At 44.8% G+C, this 14075-nt stretch overlaps 1 protein-coding gene across 3 annotated transcripts in view; it reads left to right on the top strand.

The window, feature by feature from the left end:
- Positions 1-850: 850 nt before the first annotated feature.
- Positions 851-14075, top strand: part of LOC120720341 (son of sevenless homolog 1-like) — a 36781-nt gene continuing 23556 nt past the window's right edge. For 2 of the 3 annotated variants that reach the window (XM_040009981.1, XM_040009982.1), the window contains exons 1-2: positions 852-1487; positions 12777-12902. In XM_040009981.1, coding sequence (XP_039865915.1) covers positions 1401-1487; positions 12777-12902 — 213 coding nt within the window. In that variant the 5' untranslated portion in view covers positions 852-1400. Of the gene's footprint in view, positions 1488-12776; positions 12903-14075 lie in introns of all 3 variants that reach the window. The other variant, XM_040009980.1, reaches the window with a different exon arrangement.

Below are 14075 nucleotides of genomic sequence, written 5' to 3'. Positions count from 1 at the left end.
AGAAACCAAGGTGTTGCTGGGTTAGATAATATATAATCTCTCCATCAGGTTATGGGTGCAGCTCAGTGCTGCAGGTGAAACAGAGAGATCTTTGGATCTGTGGAAAATATTAGTGTGTATCAGGAAGTCAGAACAGTCATTGCTGTAAATGATCCTGAGGTCCTGATTCATCTTCCAGTTGGTCGACATTTCTGTTTCCACGGGGCTGATGGTTGTGTGAGTCTTTGTCCAGCAGGGGCTAGCTTGTTTTATGTCTGATACACGCATATCTAAAAATGATTTTTAAGATTAGATAACCTAGATTAGTCCCACATGTGGGAAATTTGTTTTGTTACAGCAGTGGACAGTGCAAAGTTGCATAGAAAAATTAGAAAAAAACCACTGGAATAATATATCTATGAGATACTGTACATAATAGAATAAAATAAAAATAAAATACTATATACAATCGAATAAAATAGAATACAAATGCTATATACAACTGAGTATAATACAATGATGCCAAAAAGAGTATTGCACATAGTGTTATTGCACATGTGTGGATGTGTTTGATCAAGTCTTTGTTGTTGAGTCTGACAGCAGTGGGGAGGAAAGACCTGTGGGACAGAGATTTTCTTTTGTACATTAAGATTTTGTGTACTTTTTGATATTTTGGTGTTATTTTTTGTTTTGTATTTATTTATTTTTTGATAAATTTTGAATATTTTTGTTTCATATTTCATTTTTTTTGTTGAATTTGGAATCTTGTTAGTTATTTTTAGTCCTCACTTGTCGACATGGCTGCCAACGTCACTGTGACACGCGCAGTGAAGCACGCTCTCCTGCGCAGGAGCCCCGCCCATATACGTCAGGACTCGCCCTGTACGCATGTGCAGCCGATACTCTACGGTTCCCCAGACTCTGGTGACAACAACCGCCCTCCGTTAGCTCACGGACTGTCCGCCTGTCAGGGGCCCGGGGCCGGACGCGCCGTCTGAGAGAGTCCGGGGGACATAGTGTGGGCAGCGGACGCTAAGCGAAAGCCACGACGCCGGAGAGTCGGTGTGCCTTTGGTCCGCACCGCCCGCCCGGTAACAACGCGCCCGCTGCCCGGCAGCTGCTGGCCGGTCGGTCCGTTTACCGAGCCGCCGCTAACGCTAGCAGGCGGGCTAACGCCGCGGCAGATCAGCGTCCCGTGGCCATTCGTCATGCTCTGCACCCGGTGAGCGGAGCCGCGGGCAGCTGCTAGCCCGGAGCTAACGGCTAGCTCTCCGAGGATGGTCGTAGTGAGGGCGGCTGCTCTGGAGGATCGGCCCGGATGTTCTGAGCTTCACGGCTTCACCCGCCCTGCTGGACCCGGACTGCCGCTCACCGAACCGGGCGTGTGAGTCCGGCTGCTCAGACCCGCGGGAGCGGCAGCCATGCAGGCGGCGCAGCCGCAGTACGACTTCTTCAGCGACGAGAACGGTCCGAAATGGAGAGGCCTGCTGGTGCCCTCACTGGAAAAGGTAAACACACACACGACCCCGAACAGAGACACACAGACAGACCTTCAGGTGTGTGCAGGTGAGCTGTGTGTGTCCTGACGGTGCTCTGAGCAGGTGTTTGTCTCACCCGAGTCCACCCTCGGGTTGTGGTGCATCGTGGTTACTGAGCATCACGGTGGTCGGCAGGTAAAACTCCACAGAACGATGACAAGAGCTTCATCAGAGCCTTGTGTTGAGGCTGATCCATAAATACCTGGATCATTGTGTCCTCACCTGTTTAGAGGATCATCATCGTCAAACATCAGTCTGACCTCACACTGAAGGTGTTAGTAGTGAGGATGATGATGGTGGTTCCACAGAGGAGGGGCCTGAAAACCGAAGGCTCTTCCTCCCATTATACTTTTAAATTATTACTTTTAAAGAATTTTGAATTCTGGATTTAACAGGAAGCCAAAACAGGAGAAATCTGCTCTCTCTCTCTAGTCCCTGTCAGGACTCTTGCTGCAGCATTTTGGATTAGCTGAAGGCTTTCAGGGAGTTTTTAGGACTTCCTGATAATAATGAATTACAGTCGTCCAGCCTGGAAGTAATAAATGCATGAACTAGTTTTTCAGCGTCACTCTTAGACAGGATATTTCTAACTTTAGAGATGTTGCACAAATGGAAGAAAGCAGTCTTACATATGTGTTTAATATCATATGTCATTATATTATGCTGCTATTCATACTGTCATTATATTAATGCTGCTATCCTGTATATATTGTACATACTATTGTTTGAGTACTTACGATTGTTTTTTTTGTACTTTTTATATTTTATATTTATATTAATTATTGAAAGTTGCACCAAGGGAGTGGCACTCCAATTTCGTTGTACTCTGTACAATGACAATAAAGGCTATTCTATTCTATTCTATTCTATTCTAAATATGTGCATTGAAGGACATGTCCTGGTCAAATATGACTCCAAGGTTCCTCACAGCTCCATCCTCATCTGCATAGCAGTGTAAATGTATGCTATGTCTTCTAATGATGCTGCCTAAGGGAAGCATGTATAATGTAAACAGAATTGGTCCTAGCACTGAACCCTGTGGAACTCCATAATTAACCTCAGTGTGTGAAGAGGACTCTCCATTTACATGCACAAACTGGAGTCTATTAGATAGATATGATACAAACCACTGCAGCACAGTACCTGTAATACCTACAGCCTGGTTGGAGATTGGCCTGTAGTTAGCAAAGAGCTGTGTGAACAGATGACTTTTACTCAGAAAGATCAATTGGAGAAAAAGAGTCTAAATGAACATCAATGGTACTGAAAGTAGCTGTAGATAATATTACATCTGTGGGATGATTATTGGTAATTTTTTCTCTAAAGATTAAAATGTTATTTGTGAAAAAGTTCATGAAGTCATTACTAGTTAACGTTAAAGGGATGGTTGGCTCAACAGAGCTCCTCTGAGTTTGTTATCCCTGATATGAGGTAACTTCAACTCTGAGTCACTTACCATGGTAACAGACTGTGAACCTAACCTGATAACTGGCAGGTGTTATTCAATAAACACTGAGTTTCTCTGTGACTCCTCCCCTCCTGCTGCACCTGAACCAGCTGACTGATCCTCTCATTTGTTTCCTCGTTCATAGTTGCTGCCAACGCGCACAGAGGAGCAAAATCTGCTGCAGCAGTTTGTTTTTACAAAAACTGAAGTCCCAGATTAATGTTAGTTTGTTGGTTACTTAACGTGAAGCTTTTGCAGTCATTAAGTCGCCAGTATAACAGGACAGAGGCAGCGATGATGTCACAGAGGCAGCGATGACAGAGTCAGATGTCTGTGGACACTGATGCTGTCAGTCTGTCAGGTTCCTTGCAAACATTTCACACTGATTGATGATCAATCTCATTGCTCCAGTCGCTCTGATGGATAAACGTGCGTCACAGTTGGATCTTGGAGATGACGTGAAAATCTGAGTGAAGCTGACGCTGAAGTGACTTTAAGACTCTAACACAGAACTAAATATGTTTAAAATCAAGTTTTAAGTGCAGCAGACAGCTAGGGCTGGGCCATATTATACCGTTCACGGTAACACCGGTGTAATGTTGGGCAACGATAAGAAAATGACATCGAGATAGAATATGGGTAAAACGCGCATGCGCAGTGCCTTTGTTTTCATACGCACATGGCGGCGACGCAGAACGAGAAGGGCGAAAGCGGATCGTTGAATGAAACGGATGAACCAGAACTGGTTTGTAAAATGCTGCAGCTTCAGTGGTGTGGAACTGGTTTAGCTTTCGTCCGTCAGATACACAACAAAGCACTATTTTTGGTAGAGCATGCTAGCTGGCCGTCGTTATTACCGTGTTTTTTGGAAAATACGGCACACTTAAAATCAATCCTTTGAGTTTCTGAAAAGCGACAGAGCCCCTTATAATCCCGTGTGCCTTATGTATGAACTCTGGTCGTGTTTACTGACCTCGAAACGATTTTATGTGCACGGCGCTCAGAAATCTGTCAGATGTTTCAGTACGACTTTGCTAAGCTACGAAGCCGCACCGCTCAATGGATTGTCGGAGCATCGCGACTATCGTAGGCGGAGCCTCGCGGAGTGATACGTACTGTGCTTCAACATAATATTACCATATTGTGTGTGTATAAGCTCTTAAGTTTTGTGGATGTTATACATCAGGGGCGATTCTAGGATCAGAGCTTTGGGGGTGCTGAGCACCCAGAGAGCTGCCCATCCAGGCAAGGTAAACTGTACTCGTCACGATGAGACTTCTTCCCCGTCTCTCTCAGTCCCTGCATCCTTAAATGTCTCCAGTTGTCCCGAGTTCTCTCTGACTGTCTCCTTAGTGCAGGGGTGTCGAACTCCAGGCCTCGAGGGCCGGTGTCCTACAGGTTTTAGATATCACCCTGGGTCAACACATCTGAATCAAGTGATCAGTTCGTTACCAGGCCTCTGGAGAACTTCAAGACATGTTGAGGAGGTAATTTAGCCATTTAAATCACCTGTGTTGGATCAAGGACACATCTAAAACCTGCAGGACACCGGCCCTCGAGGCCTGGAGTTCGACACCTGTGCCTTGGTGCATTTAAACCCCTGTTCCTCTCTGTCCTCATCGTCTGTTGTCTTCATCTCCGTTATCAGTCATCATAATTTTACCCTCTCAGTGCAAGTCTGCAAATTTCTTTATTAAATCATAAGATTCTTAAATTCATCAGAATCAGAATCAGAATCAGAATCAGAAAGGGTTTATTGCCAGATGTTGAGGGGGTTTACAACATTAGGAAATTGCTGCGGTGCTTCAGTGCAACATACTGTCATAAAAATATAAAAATAAGAATAAGAATTAAAAGTGCTAAGTGGATAGATATATACATCTCTCTGTGCCTGGGTCCTCGTCTCAAAACATGACATCACTGTTTTGTACATTTTAACACAATTTAATCCCACATGTGTGAAAGAAAAGCAAAACACTTTTTTGAAAAGTCTGTAACAAAACCATCAAATCTGATCAAGGTTGTTTAAATGCTGCCAAAGAAGAATGGATTGGAATAAAAATACATATCCTAACCTGAATTACTGGGAGAATAATGAATGATGCTCACAGTGAGTAAAAAGTGAACTGAGAGCATTTTTTGGACAGAGATTCACTTTTAAAGTGTGTGTATAATATAATAAAAAAATACACTCCAAAAATAGAGTCCTTGAAATGTACGAAATATTATTACAAAATTAGAAAACTGAGACACCTTGGCCTCTGGTACAATGTATGAAAAGATCTTTACTGCAGATACTAACATGGCTCTGCAGATCTTTTCTTTTCTTTTATCCTATGTCGCCTCAGCTTGAGGTTGGCAAATCTATCACATTTTGGTGGTCAAGTCTCTCAAGCTTCTCTTTCTCAACTGACATCACAGCCAGGTGCTGGAGTCTGCTTTGACCCATGGTCCTTCTCAGCCAGGTATGGAGCTGACTCAAGACACTAAAAGACCTTTCACAGCTATAGCTGCTAACTGGGTTTGTTAGGGCAACCTGAATAGCAGTTTTCAGTGTGGGGAAGATCTGATTATCCAGAAGATTGTACAATGTTAACATATCTGGGATGGCACCAGCCTCACTCTCGAGCTTCAAAAAGGTTTTGGCAACCGTGACTTCCTCTGACTGAAGCTCAGTATGGTAATGCAGTGCCAGGGCTGACAACCCAGTTTGTTTAGCAGATTCTGTACAGCAGCTTTAATATAGGGAGGACACAACTTCCAGATTGTGTGAGTAATATTAGTTGTGTTTTTTCTCTTTGTCAGTTTAACAGTTTCTGCCTGTCACTGTTCCCTGTCTGTTTGCTTACCTGGTTCTTCCTGACCTTGTACTTTCTCCTCATGTTCTCCTCTTTCCTCTCTCCATCTTTGGACTGACAATCATACACAAATAGATTCAATTAGATTAAAAAAATACTATTAAGATCACTAATAAAAAAAAAAGTCCTCTCTGTGTCCTTTCAACCAAAAGGCAAATAACCAAACCACACGAACATCTAATAAAGGACATAAACACTGAAACACTGATCCAACATGATTCTTGATTGACGGATGATTTGATTTTACACTTTTACCTGAATGTGGCTCCTTTTTTTTGAAAAAAACTTCCTCATATCCATTATGAACCTGGCTGTCTCTGTATACACACACACACACACACACACACACACACACACACACACACACACACACACACACACACACACACACACCAGGAGTTATAAGGTTAATGGGCATCCAGCCAGTTAGCTAGTTAGTACTTTGGGTTCAATATCGGCACATATGACAAAATAAGCAGTTTCTCTCATTACATTTCAAACAGGACAGTGGTAACAAGAGCAGGCTACGGATAATTTAAAGTTTTAGGTTTTAACCCTTGGATGCACAACCTACCAATACCTACACTCTTCCACGAGTGGGGTCACAAATGACCCCACCTGATAGTCTGGGTCCTCTATATCTGAGATGTCAGAATCAGAATCAGAAAGGGTTTATTGCCAGATGTTGAGGAGGTTTACAACATTAGGAAATTGCTGCGGTGCTTCAGTGCAACATACTGTCATAAAAATATAAAAATAAGAATAAGAATTAAAAGTGCTAAGTGGATAGATATATACATGATATATACATGATATATACATGAGTGCAGGTGGTGATCAGTGCCAAACATGGAATGATGCAGTGAACACAGCGTAGGGTCATGTGTTAGTGGTGGGAACAGTCATATGGTTATTGTTCATGTGTCCGACAGCAGAGGGGAAGAAACTGTTCTTATGGCGAGAGGTTCTGGTGCGAATGGACCGGAGCCTCCTCCAGATTCTGAGTCAATGCCTCTGACGGGCTCTTCATCCCATCCGTCCTGGATCATTTGTAGGGCCACGGGGATCCTAGCTGGCCTCATAGCAGCCGTGTTACTTTAGATAATAAACCCCCCCAGAAAGGACAATGTTTGAAATGCACAGGAAACTATAAACAGGGCTGCACATAAATGGTTCGCAGGTGCGCATTCGCTGTCAAAATAAAAGACACGCACCAGATAAGAAGTTGGGACGCTCGTTTGCGTACATAAGATAATCTGGAGGAGGACAGACATTTTATCAGAACTCTTAAAGATGTCGAAGAAGCAAGCTCCATAAGCAATTACTTTGGTGTTCCTCCACCCCAAAAAAGCGCATAGTCTCGGAATTTCTGGGAATACTTTTATTTTGACAGCATGCACACCTGCAGACCACTTATGTGCAGCCCTGACTATAAATCATGTATGTTACTGTGTAAAAATTAATTCCTGATCCATTAGAAGTGGAAGTGGGTCAGTCAGAGTTGCTAAGAATGAACGTTTCATAGAAGATTCCACAGGAACTGCTTGGGGTTATTTCTGACCCCACTTGTGGAAGAGTGGGGTAGTGATACAAAAACTGCATTTTTTTAATTAATGAAAAAATGAATAAAAATGCAAATGGCCTCATGTTACAAACATATTTTATGAGGAATACCTGGAATATGAATATATTACAACTTTTCATTTTAAAGATTTTGAAGAAAAAAAAATGACCCCACGTGTGCATCTAAGGGTTAAACAGGCTGTATACATTTCAATGGGAGCAACAGGACGGTGAAATGTCGCTGAATTTACTACAGAGCAGGACGGATTGTAGGGCAGCAAACACCGTCGGAAAACACGTTTTCAACACTGCAGGTTACTTGGTGTAATGTTTTTCAGCTAAACAGAAACATGGTCTGACTCCTACCAACTATATAAAGAGTAACTGAAGGTTAAATGCAGCTAATATGTCCTGTTTTAAGCCAGGCTCTTACACCTCTGCTCCGCTGCGTCTCAGCCACCATCGCTCTGGCAGCACAAGAGCCAGAGCAGGGGAGAGCTGGAACAAACCATTTTGGGAGGGGGGGGGGTTATCTATACTTTTGTTGTTAAAATGTTCCATCTCAAGTACGTACTGTATGTTTTTATATTTTTAGTAGTGTGTCACACAAACAGCAAATATTGTCAAAAAAGGAAGAAATCTTTGGGGGTGCTGTGATTCATTTTCAAAAATGGGCTAAAATCGCCCCTGTTATACATGGTTAAGCTGAGGATATGTCGGCCAGTTTCCACTGGAAATGCCTTGTGGTTAAACCGTCAGCGAGGAATTTGCACTGTTACATTTTTATATAACTTTAATGCACATAAAAAAAACAGCTGCTTGTTTAAGTGAAAATACATTGATGGGTTTTTTTGCACTAATACAGTTGTAAATGGCCTGTATTTGTATAGCACTTTACACAACCAGTCATCCACCCATTCACACACACATTCACCAAAAATATTAATCACGATATATATTTGAAAATTTGCTGTGGCTACAATGTAGCTGCCATCACCAGTGTGTGGATGTGTGTGTGTGTAAAGCACTTTGGGGTCCTTAGGGCCATTTACAACTGTATTAGTGCAAAAAAACCCATCAATGTATTTTCACTTAAACAAGCAGCTGTTTTATGTCCGCTAAAGTTGTATAAAAATTTAACAGTGCAAATGCAAATTCGTTGCTGACAGTTTAACCAAAAAGCATTTCCAGTGGAAACTGGCCGACATATCCTCAGCATAACCATGTATAACATCCACAAAACTTAAAAAGAGGTTATACACACACAATATGGTAACATTATGTTGAAGCACAGTACGTATCACTCCGCGAGGCTCCGCCTACGATAGGCGCGATGCTCCGACAATCCATTGAGCGGTGCGGCTTCGTAGCTTAGCAAAGTCGTACTGAAACATCTGACAGATTTCTGAGCGCCGTGCACATAAAATCGTTTCGAGGTCAGTAAACACGACCAGAGTTCATACATAAGGCACACGGGATTATAAGGGCTCTGTCGCTTTTCAGAAACTCAAAGGATTGATTTTAAGTGTGCCGTATTTTCCAAAAAACACGGTAATAACGACGGCCAGCTAGCATGCTCTACCAAAAATAGTGCTTTGTTGTGTATCTGACGGACGAAAGCTAAACCAGTTCCACACCACTGAAGCTGCAGCATTTTACAAACCAGTTCTGGTTCATCCGTTTCATTCAACGATCCGCTTTCGCCCTTCTCGTTCTGCGTCGCCGCCATGTGCGTATGAAAACAAAGGCACTGCGCATGCGCGTTTTACCCATATTCTATCTCGATGTCATTTTCTTATCGTTGCCCAACATTACACCGGTGTTACCGTGAACGGTATAATATGGCCCAGCCCTAGTCAGTTATATCGTTATTGCAAATTTTCAAATGTATATTGTGATAAATATTTTTGGTCATATCGCCCTGCTCTAGCAGACAGTGTGATTGTAATCTGATTACATTTCATGTTGAAATGCATTCACAGATTGAAGCCCAGTCATTTAGACAGCATTTTGAGGCTTCGGAGCGTCGGCAGGTTTTCCACTGACAATCACCTGAATCGTTTTCAGCGGCTCGACCCAGAACGGGAGCGTGTGCTCCGGAACAGATCAGCAAACTGTCCGAGTTCCAGATCCTGAGTGGATCACGTTTACAATCGTGGATTCAAGTTTTATTGTCTTATACAGAGAAACAGTATTGGAACATTTACCTGTAATGAAATTCTTCCTCAGCTTTACATGAACATTAGAAAGTGTACAGCTAAATCAAAGAAGGAAAATAATAATAATAATAATAATATAAAAATACCAAAGTATTAAATATTAACAATCGTTTGGTATTTACAGTTTGTGCAAAACTGTGCAGTGAGGATTTCAGTTTTATTTATAAAGCACGAAATGACAACGACGGCGCTTTATGTTGGAAGGTAATAATAATGTCCAGTTCCAATCACATTCAGCAGCTTCTTCTGCATTTATGACCTAAATTCCTGTTTTCAAATGTCTCGTCCTTCCAAACTTGCTGGCGACTTCAACCACACCAACTTAAAGACAGTCCTCCCCAGATTCCACCAACATGTCTCCTGCCACACCAGAGGAGACAAGACTTTAGACCATGTGTATTCCAACCTGGCTGGAGCCTACAAAGCCACACCCCTCCCCCACATTGGACAATCGGACCATCTCTCCCTGTTCCTCACACCTCGGTATTCACCACTCATCCAACGTGTGAAACCTGCTGTGAGGACAATTAAAGTGTGGCCAGAGGGGACAGACGCAGTGCTCCAGGACAGATTTAAAAACACAGACTGGAATATGTTCACCCACACAGACCTGGACCAGTACGCCTCATCTGTACTAGATTACATCTCCAAAACCACAGACAGTGTCACCACCCAGAAACGGATCACCATGTACCCCAACCAGAAGCCTTGGATGAACCAGGATGTTCGTCTCCTCCTGAAGGCCCGCAACACTGCCTTTAGGTCAGGAGATGCACACGCCTACAGTACAGCCAGGGCTAATCTAAAGAAGGGCATCAAAAAAGCCAAACACCATTACAAAAAGAAGGTAGAAGAACACTTCTCCAACTCCAACCCCCGACGCATGTGGCAAGGACTCCAGACCATCACAGACTACAGGACCACCAAACCCTCCCCCGCATCCTCTGATGTCTCCTTCCTCAACGAGCTCAACAACTTTTATGCTCGTTTTGAGCGAGGGAACCCCACAACCACAACCAAAGCAGACGTGACGCCAGACCACCAACCTCTGACTCTCTCCCCCACCGATGTAGGAGCGGTGCTGAGCAGGATCAATGTCCACAAGGCTGCAGGCCCTGATGGCATCCCCGGGCGTGTTCTCAGAGCGTGTTCTGGGGAGCTTGCAGGAGTGCTCACAGACATATTCAATCTGTCCTTGGCCCACGCTGTGGTACCGGCCTGCTTCAAATCCACCTCCATCGTCCCGATACCCAAAAACTCCAACCCATCTTGCCTCAATGATTACCGCCCAGTAGCACTCACCCCCATCATCACTAAGTGCTTAGAGCGACTGGTCCTAGCACACTTCAAATCCTGTCTCCCCCCCACCCTGGACCCCCACCAATTCGCATACCGCCAGAACAGGAGCACAGAGGATGCAGTCTCCATCGCACTGCACTCTGTCCTCTCACACCTGGACAACAACAACACCTACGCCAGAATGCTGTTTATAGACTTCAGTTCAGCATTCAATACAATCCACCCCTCACAACTCATCAGGAAACTGACAGACCTGGGCATCAGTTCCCTCATCTGCAAATGGTTACTGGACTTCCTGACCAACCGCCCCCAACATGTCCGGCTGGACAACCACTGCTCATCTACCATCACAATGAACACCGGTGTACCACAAGGCTGTGTGATGAGCCCTTTCCTCTACTCCCTCTTCACCCACGACTGCAGACCTGCTGATGGTTCCAACACCATCATTAAGTTTGCAGATGACACCACGGTGATTGGCCTCATCAGTGACAACGATGAGGCCGCCTACAGGGAGGAGGTGGATCGTCTGGCTGAGTGGTGCGACAGAAACAACCTGCTGCTTAACACCGAGAAGACCAAGGAGCTCATCGTGGACTACAGGAGGAATGCTGACCCACATCCACCCATCCACATTAAGGGGACGGCTGTGGAGCGTGTGAGCAGCTTCAAGTTCCTGGGAGTCCACATCTCCGAGGATCTCACCTGGACGACCAACTGCTCCAAGCTGGTCAAGAAGGCTCACCAGCGCCTCTTCTTCTTGAGGACTCTGAGGAAGAACCACCTGTCCTCAGACATCCTGGTGAACTTCTATCGCTGCACCATCGAGAGCATCCTGACCAACTGTATAACAGTCTGGTACGGGAACTGCTCTGCCTCGGACCGGAAGGCGTTGCAGAGGGTCGTGAAAACTGCCCAGCGCATCGCCGGAGCACCACTTCCTGCCATAAAAGACATCTACAGGAAGCGGTGTCTGAAAAGGGCTGGGAAAATCATCAAAGACCCCAGTCACCCATCACATGGACTCTTCACCCTCCTGCCCTCTGGGAGGCGCCACAGGAGCCTCCGGACTAAGACCACCAGGTACCGGAACAGCTTCTTCCCCACAGCTGTCAGACTCCTGAACTCTGCCTCCTGACATCTGACCCACGTTAAACTCATGGACTGAACATACACACACCCACAATGGACAACTGTACCCTCAACACACAATAATAACATGGACTGAACCACCACTCACAACCACCAGCACTTTATATAGCCTCTGTAGAAACTATCTACACCCTCACTTATCTTAACTGCACTACTGTATAGCTCTGTGTAAATAATCATTCTGTACATTCGATAATCTTTAATCCTACAACTGTTTACAACTTGCATAGTTCCCATTTCTGTATAGCTGTATATCTCAGATTCTGTAAAGTTATTTATTTCATATTCTGTATAGTTTTTCATATTTATATCCTGTTCATATCCTGTACATAGCTTGTACTCACTACAGCCTGTACATACTTATAGTTATAGAATATTCACAACATACTTCATACCGTGTACATTATAACATAATAGACCCATTTCTGTAATATACTCACATATCTATATTATTGCTAATATATATTGTAATATATCTATATCACTAAAGCACTTCTGGATGGATGCAAACTGCATTTCGTTGCCCTGTACCTGTGCATGTGCAATGACAATAAAGTTGAATTCTATTCTATTCTATTCTAAACTTAAATATCTAAAATCTGTAAACGCTGAGACATTTGTAAACGTCGCATTCATGAGCTGCCCGGCACATTTATTAGTAACTGTCAGGAAGCCACGAGCTGTCAGTGACGCTATGACTGATCTGTGTGTGTGTGTTCAGGTACTGAACCAGGTGCATCCTAACCTGGTGTCCCAGCAGGAGGCGCTGCAGTACGTGGAGGAGCTGATCCTGCAGCTGCTCAGTATGCTGTGTCAGGCTCAGCCGCGCACGTGCCAGGACGTCGAGGTGAGACGGACGCACGCTAACGATAATGCACACCAGGTTCTTTCTGTGTTTACTGTCATTTTTACCATTTAAATAAAGTTTTGATGTTTGCGTCAGAAGTCAGCTGGAAGCAGCTGAACAGCCAATCACATGAGTTCCTGATGATGACATCACTGTGAGGCCGAGGTGGGATCGGCGGCTGCGATGACGTAACGAGGTGCTGTCTGGGAAAAAAACCCCAAAACGCCACGCTGTAGGCGTTTTAATCCTCAACCCGATCCCTGATATTTGACCTTTGACCCCTGACCTTTGACCCCTGACCGTTCCTCAGACTCACATCCTGTGTGTGTTCGTGTTTGGTGACACGTGCCATCCGTTGATCGCGCTCACAGAGGTCACCTGATCCCTCAGGCTGCATCATGTGACAGGACATGATGTCGTGTAAGTGCTGGACATGTGACCAAGCAGCAGACGGTCTAGTGAAAAGCACAGCTGCCGACCGGCTGCACCGCACACCTGGACAGGTGTAAGGATGTAAGTCAGTACTACCTCTCGATACCAGTACTCGTCAGTACTGTGACCGATACTCGTCGTCCCGGTTCCTTGTGATTGTTGCCGAGCAGGTGTGAACACCGAGGGTTAATCGCCGCACAGGTGCCGTTACCTGAGTAATAGAACGCACCGTTTCAGCTCACGCCTCCTAGAGTATTGATGGCACTGACTTCATCGTGCGTCTGCGTGTTCCCAGCACTCGTTCTTCCTCGCCTCAGTGGTCCCGGAGCTGCTCGCAGGTCCATCTGTGGTCTGTGCAGGATCACAGAATCCACCGGCCTGCTCCTCACCAAACATGCCGCTCCTCTTCTTTGGGTCAGTGGACCTGATGCGTCACGTCGTCATGGCGCTCCTTTGTTTTTCCTCATCGTCCACAGCACAGCTCAGCGTTTGAATCATGGATGTGACTCCGGTTCTTGGATGACATCAAGAATTTAGGACAGGAGGCGGTTCTCCAGAAACGCCCGAGCGCAGTCAGAGTCTCCAGTTTGTAAAATCCACTTTTGTGAAGCCAGGCGGAGCTTATTGTTAGGCAGGTTTCTTCCTGTTTCCCACTGTCAGCCTGCTCACAGAGTTTTCTCTGTACTGCTCTTTACCTCACAGCGTAAAGCGCTTTCAGGCGACTGTTGCTGTGATTATATA

This window comes from Simochromis diagramma, unplaced genomic scaffold (genome assembly GCF_900408965.1).
Source record: "Simochromis diagramma unplaced genomic scaffold, fSimDia1.1 OVJJ01000578.1, whole genome shotgun sequence".
NCBI classification, from domain to species: domain Eukaryota; kingdom Metazoa; phylum Chordata; class Actinopteri; order Cichliformes; family Cichlidae; genus Simochromis; species Simochromis diagramma.
This window is presented reverse-complemented; position numbering and strand designations above follow the sequence as displayed.